Genomic DNA, 7,213 nt, shown 5'->3' with positions numbered 1-7,213 from the left:
TATCAAATTATGTTGGGCATTTTTAGACCTAATTCACATGTGCAACGGAATTCACAGACAGTCTGTAAGAAAATACTTTCAAGCATGAAATTTAGCTGCTTCAATTTGACACACGTTCTTCCTTCTCTTGTCCTTTACACAATAAAGCTTTATCATAAGAAATATATTGTTTTATTAAAAAAATAAATAAGACTGTCAAATACCACCTGTCCTTTCCCTGTACTGAAGGAAGATAATGAAGGTTTCCTATGATCAGAAAAACAGACAATAATTCAGCCTCTCAAGAACATCTCTGCCTCCTGAACTATTTCTTCATTTCACCTACCTTTCAATGTTTCCATCTTGAACTTTAGAGGGCAGGTCAGTATTTTTCTCCGTTTGATCTTTGCTCTCCAGGCCTATGCTGTTCCCATTGTACTTCTCTGTGGTTATTTTGGCTGGGTGTGGAGGAGACTGCTCAGAACTTGGTGCTTGGTCCTCCTTAGAGAGCTCCTTCCACCGTTTCTGCAAACAAGGAGAACATATTTCAAACATTCCCCTAACACTGAGGGTATTCGGTGACCATTCTGTGCGAAGACATCTTGAACAAAGAAGTAGATTAAGGGAGCTATCAGATCAAGAAAAAAAAGAATTGCTAGACAATGTTTTCAAGGAGGTTCACATCACATCTTTAGAGGCAAGGCAGCTCTCATTAGATAAATGGCCACCCAAACCAATTCCTACAATATTCAGAATGTCCAAGAGAACTTTCTACAAAGATACAGGGAAGCCAAGGAATGGTGGGAGAAATTGGAGAAATTTACAGTCCCTCAAAATAAAAAAATCTAGGGTTATTTACTCCAAAGTTGCAATCTACTAGTTGATTCATTTTATGTCCATCAGCCCAGAAGACATACTGCCTTATAACAAAGAAATTCACCTTTTTTTTGAGAAGTAGTCTGAAATAACATGGAAGGAAAAATAAAAGATGAGTAGTAGACAGTAGTAACTGGTCTACTACATCGTTTTCTTAATGGGTAATTGTCCCAGCTATGACTGGCCTGAAGACTTTCTTGCATAAACCAAATTTTACACAGAAGAAAGCCTGCAGGTAACAGAATGTAACAGGAAGGAAAAAAAGTTGCCCCTCAAACAAACCAGTGCTCTTCTCACACAAATCAGCCAGCCAACAAGGACACTGAATACTTCAGAAACAAAAATTAGTTGCTGTTAAATGTCTATGATTAGAAAGATGAATTGTAATTTGACTCTTCAAAAAACTCATGTTAGATTCTCGCCTGTGGAATGAATTCAGGCTTGCTAGACTAACCTAAACAAGCTCAGAGGCTGATGTGAAAAAAACAGACATGGACAACTTATGGAAATCCACAGTGTAGATCCATTTTACTGCCACAGAAAAAGCCTGTTCTGAAGACAGGGTTGTATCAGTAAGAGACTTGCTGGCTAAGACAAATACTGATTAAATATGGAGTAACAAGTGCACAGGAAGACCCGAAACAGAGACAGTCACCCTCAAACTTATAACCGAGATGTCTGTGTAAGGGAGCTAAGTTTTAGGGCCTGTATTAACTCTTAGAATGAATGGAGAGAAGGGAAAGGCACGTTAAGATGTTCGGTTGACTGGATCAGGTGAGTCCTCTAAACTGTACTTGTGATTCACAAATTTCAGTACAAAGCTGCGGTGTTACTGTTCTCTCTGCAAAACACATCTATGGATCAAAGCAGTTAAACCTTCTTTGTCCTTTCAAAGCCACAAATTCATTTTTCCATCGACTACTCATTTCAACACATTTTTTCCTGAAAGAGCGACAAGTTACTTTACTACATTGTTGAAACAATATTAATTTACCTTTATTATAAGATGGAATTTTATAGAAATGAAAACTTCAATCTTGTTCTACCTCCCTTATTTTACATACTGCAGTACAATTGGGAAGGAAGTCATTGTCTCAGCTACAGAACCAGGCACCAGCACACTGACACACACCCCCGTGCAGCTTCATGATGAGCACTGATCCCTTCTAAATGAGAGGCAGGGTCTCCTACCCTGATACAACTGCTGCAGTTGCAGCCACTTTAAGCAAGTGAAGGTCCAAGTGTACAATTGTGCTTGCCTGCAGAGTTTACCAAAAAACATGGAAAGGTCAGAGTTGAACTTATGGATAGTGGTAGAAGTAGCCTGGTAGTGAAGCCTGCCACGACTTCACGCTCGCCCCATTGTTAGCAGAGAAGGAAACACCTCTGACGCTCTGGACAGTGCGACAGTTCTCCATGGGTGAAAAAGTGATCTAGTTGTCCTTGAATGGAGAAACGCTCCTGGAAGTACTGCCAACTTGGGTGAAACAAGTATTGATTTTCTACGTATGACCCTGATGCCCTGGAAAGCACCAGGATAGCTAAGTACATTGCAGAAAACACTGGTTTAGGAAAGGTCACCTGAACCATCAGAGAACACAAAACAACCACCTCCGCAAGTAAAGAAATGTGCCCGCAGTGTGCTCTTAGTGCAAACAAAACACATTTGAACTTGACAAGCAGCACTTTGAATTGACAAAGCTTCCTTGTATCCAGAAACAAGAAATCCTGCAATCTACATGGATATTTGTGGGAACCAGAGCTGCTCAGTTTGAAGCACAGCTTTTTAATGGACAAAGCAAAAAAATATTACCACCAGAAAGAATGCTCCAGAAAATATAGGAGGTTAAACTACTGTACACGTTAAGATGAATCACGGAGTGTTCTAGGCACTTGGTACAGGTGTTCACACCAGCAGCAAACTCCCTAGGCGTTGGTTAGCAGTGTTTGAACCACAGAAGAGGAAACGTGTTTTGGCTCATCTGCTTCATTCATGATTTTAATAATTTTGCTGGTTTGTTAAAAAAACCTTAGCATATGAAAGCAGAATTAAGTCTGTTAAACAACCTCTCCTTCTGGTCCTCCCTCCACCCCCAGCACCAGACATTTAATGCAGCTGTCGCCACAAATGACACCAATGTACTGGTGAGATACCTTAATCTCTGCCCTGAAACTCATTACATTCAGCTACATTCTAGTAACTCTAACAGAAGTTGCAAAGGATACAAAAAATAAGCTATACTAATAAAACTTACCTGGAGCATCAGGCAATTTTATTGTTAGATAAACTTATAGCAAGGATCAAGAAACACAGCAGAGATCTTTACTATCTTTTCCAAGCGATACCGAGTGTTGCTTTTGCTTTATAGTATTGAAGATATTGATTTAACCCTTCCAAAATCAGGGTAATGAGCTATTTTTGTATTTTATCTCAGAGGAGACAATTACATAGGATTAAGAGTTTAGCAGCTAGAAAAGGCTAATCAGATATACCTCTAATACCTTCAAGGCATCTATTGAAAAAGGCAGTTCATTTAAGTCTCACAAAACGCTTGTTTTAAAATAGTTTGGAGCTCATTTTTAAGCTACTGTTGGCATTCTACTCTTTATGCTTAAACATGTGGAAATATTTACCTGTATAGTTGAATCCCCCATTATAAACTTTGCTCCTTCTATTACAGCCATATATGAAAACCTTAGTTGATCTGGTGTCTGAATAAGTCCCATTCGGTATTTTCTCATATCCAGTAATACCTTCTTAATATCTACAGAAAACGGGTCCTTTTTTTCCATCTGTAAAGAAGGTTATATTGAAAGTGTCACAGGTATGGATAAAGACAACATACAAAAAATAATTACAAGTAAAAAATGAGTCACAATTTGAAAAAAATGTGTATTTCTTCACATTACGTTTATATTAGTTATGTTAGAAATTAACATCTCCAAATTTCTAAATTGTTTTCACAGGAAACAAAAAATTTAACCATTTACCATAATTTAACCATTAACAAAAACTTATAATGAACAAATCTATGATCATGTTTTAACCAAATAAATCAGTACCCTCATATCAAGTGTTAGAAATTTAGATATGCCTTATTCACACATACATTTGTACTTCAAAATAGAACTGTCACAGTAAGAACCATAAAACAGTATTTCCTATTGCTCCTGAATAGAATGGCAATTTGGAATGAATGAAGCAGAGGTTTCTTTAATTAAAGCAGATTCTCTAATTCAAGCAACACACATTTTTCCCCATACTACACATTCATGGGGCATTTTTAACTGCATACCTGTGCTTGTTGCAAGGTTCACTTGAGTCTTTAATATTAATATATACTTGCATCACAATTCACATTATGTTTTTTATGAACACAGAAAAAAAGAAAGTCTGCAGAAAAATAATGAATAAGTTTAGAGGGCCTACCCAAAACATAAGATGACTGTTTCGGAACTTAAATCACAGAATGGGCAGGGCTGGAAGGGACCTCTGAAGACCAGTCCAGCCCCCCTGCTGAGCAGGATCACCTAGAGCACGTTGTTCAGGATGAATCCAGGCGGGGTTTGAGTATCTCTGGAGAACAAGACCCCACAACCTCTCTGGGCAACCTGTTCCAGTGCTCTGTCACCCTCACAGTGAAGAAATGCTTCCTCATATTCAGCCGAACCTCTTGTGCTTCGGTCTATGCCCACTACCTCTCATCCTCTCGCTGGGTACAACTGAAAGGAGACTGGCTCCATCCTCAACATGCTCCCCTCAGATATTTACATGCACTGATGAGGTTTCCCCTCAGCCTTCTCTTTTCCAAGCTAAACAGGCCCAGTTCTCTCAGCCTGTCCTCATATGACAGATGCTCCAATCCTCCAATCTAATGAAATCTTACCTGGCTTAACCCCATGTTATACTGCTCGGTAATACTAAGCCTAACCAAAGTCAGAATCTAGAATTTCAGAAAATCCAACAAAACCTTAAATACATGTTAAATAAATACTTAACATATATAATATGCCCAAATTATGAGCAATTACAGAGGACATGGTTCGCAAGCCTAAATTAATATCTAAAAAACAAAATCTCAATCTATTCTACACACGTCACATAAAAGAGTGCTTCTTATTTACTTTCCAGGAAGCTGTGAAAATATGTAAAGTACTTCAAGAGGGATTTGTAAATGTATTGCAAGGCTTGTGTTTTTAAGCTATTAAAACATGAAGAAAAAAAAAAAGAAGTGTGATGCCCTAACCAAAGTTTTCACTGACATCATTAACTTAAGTGCTTCTAAAGCCTTCCAACCAAAAATGGGGAAGAAAGGCAGGGTATCAGGGGAAGGGAAGTGGTGACAGAAATCAACTGATCACTTACCAGAACAAGACAAGTGTCTACTAATGAAAACGTGCCGGATCGTCCTATCCCCGCACTACAGTGAACTACTGCAGGTCCGTGCTCAGGACTTAGTGAGCCAGATTCTCTGACTTTAAAAAGGAAGTTGAGGAATGAAGCTGGGGATTCAGGAACTCCAAAATCTGGCCACGTAGTATAATGAAAATGAGATATCATCCTGGACTCGCCACTCTAGAAGTGAAAACAAATAAACAATGCAACTAGAGAGTATTCCATGTTTGTTTAGTTAGCACACATTTCCCCAATCCAAATCAATAGCTACTCTCTATTTCAAACCTCCCACTTCAACAAACAACCCAGGATCTTGCTGTTGGAGGGCACCCAGCACTGCAATTTGAAGCAGTTCTTCATCCACGTTAGTAGTTTTTCCCCTTTGCAACTACTACCAAACATTTTTTTCCTCTTCTCAAGCTTCCAGTGTTAATATGTTTTGGGGCAGGAAGTAAAGCAAACAAAATCCCTTTTTCAGCCATAAATGCAGCTTAATGGCTGCTAGCATTGACAGGACTGAAAAAATACCCATCAGCATTGTAAGCACTCTCCACTCCTGTTCAGAGCAAGTTTTAATACCAAGAGGTATCAGCATCTCCTTTATACTAACGATACAACAGCAGGAAGCTTTGTGGCAAAGGCCTGTAGTGCCCAGGCTGCGAGACCCAGCTTGAAGCATTCACCCAGTGTAAGGAAATACACATTTTAACACAATGCAACATTTTCCCCTCTCTTTGCGAACACAACCAACTAAGTGCAAGTAATGAAATGACAGTAAGAGAGCCTGTAAGTATCCTGAAAAGCTTTGATCACAAATTTGGATCATATCTTAACAGCAAATCTGAAGTGAGTTCTATAAAATACTACCCCTTGCCTCCCTTCTTTTATTTTTACAGCAATTTTGAGACAATTTGATCACCAATTTAGTTCATGAATTTTAGAAAGGTTTCCTTATTTTTACCATCCCTCCATTTCGTCTGGTTTTCCACAGATTTAAACCTACACAAACCTCCACAAATTTGAAACAGAAGTAGATTTAAAATGCCAGGATATTTCAGAAAATCCAGTTTTCTTTTTCAGCACCACCAAAATATATCTATGTAATTCAAGTAAGTTCTACGGTTCATCTCCTGCTCGGCCTGTTTTAACTTCTTGTAAGGGACAACTTATGAAAACCCTTTGTTAAACTAAAATTATTCAATTCATAGTTAACCACAGTAAGAAAATAGTCTCATATTTTGTCTTTTGCCTTCAATGCCTGATGCTGCAAGAATGATTCAAAGAAAACAGGGAATATTGGCATGACTTCAGTCATTCTCAAATGCACATTTTACAGGAATATTTCATCTTTTGGCTAAGAGCTTAACGTGGACAACAGAGTCTGAACCATCATATTTTGTACATGAGTCTGCAGTGAGATTTAAGAGGGTAAAATCTACGAAAGCCTCCTAAATTGCATAAATACAGTGGTGATTTCTCTTTCTTATTTGTCTGAATGGAAGTATTTTTAAAAGTTTGTGTTTTCTGCTGAGATTATATTACTGGTCTTCTGTATCTAGTTTTTGAACTAGTGAGTTAGCTTGCTTATGAACTGAAATGGCTGATTTTTTTAGGCATCATGAAGGAGGTATATTCTTCGTAAGAAGTCTGGAAATGATAAAATCTTAAAGAAGGTAACATGCTAAGTGATTTCTTTCATTTCTAAGGAAAATTCTGCATTGATTTACAAACAAAAGAAAGGAAAACCAGGGAGAGGAGGTAAACGTATGTATTAGGTAAAGAGAAGTTTTGTTTCTTCTGAATCTAGATGATCCTGAAAGTGGCAATTAATACTCCCCCCCCCCCGAGGATTTTTAAATACAAAGCCTCCCTTACACCTCAAGATAACAAAACCATTTCTTATCTATTAAAAATACAGGTGATGTGTTTTTTTTTTTTTTTAAATCCTAGACTGTATCAAGC

At 38.1% G+C, this 7,213-nt stretch overlaps 1 protein-coding gene across 3 annotated transcripts in view; it reads right to left on the bottom strand.

Annotated features, from left to right (window-relative positions):
• PTPN2 (protein tyrosine phosphatase non-receptor type 2) overlaps positions 1–7,213 on the bottom strand; it is a 31,378-nt gene that overhangs the window by 6,258 nt on the left and 17,907 nt on the right. For all 3 annotated transcript variants that reach the window (XM_027452083.3, XM_027452086.3, XM_072034686.1), the window contains exons 6-8: positions 5,222–5,431; positions 3,490–3,648; positions 326–504 (exon numbers count right to left, since the gene is read on the bottom strand). In XM_027452083.3, the coding sequence (XP_027307884.2) occupies positions 326–504; positions 3,490–3,648; positions 5,222–5,431 (548 nt within the window). The remainder of the gene's footprint in view (positions 1–325; positions 505–3,489; positions 3,649–5,221; positions 5,432–7,213) is intronic.

This window comes from Anas platyrhynchos, chromosome 2 (assembly GCF_047663525.1).
Source record: "Anas platyrhynchos isolate ZD024472 breed Pekin duck chromosome 2, IASCAAS_PekinDuck_T2T, whole genome shotgun sequence".
Taxonomy (NCBI): Eukaryota; Metazoa; Chordata; class Aves; order Anseriformes; family Anatidae; genus Anas; species Anas platyrhynchos.
The sequence above is the reverse complement of the archived record's forward strand: the minus strand, read 5'-3'. Positions and strand labels throughout refer to the sequence as shown.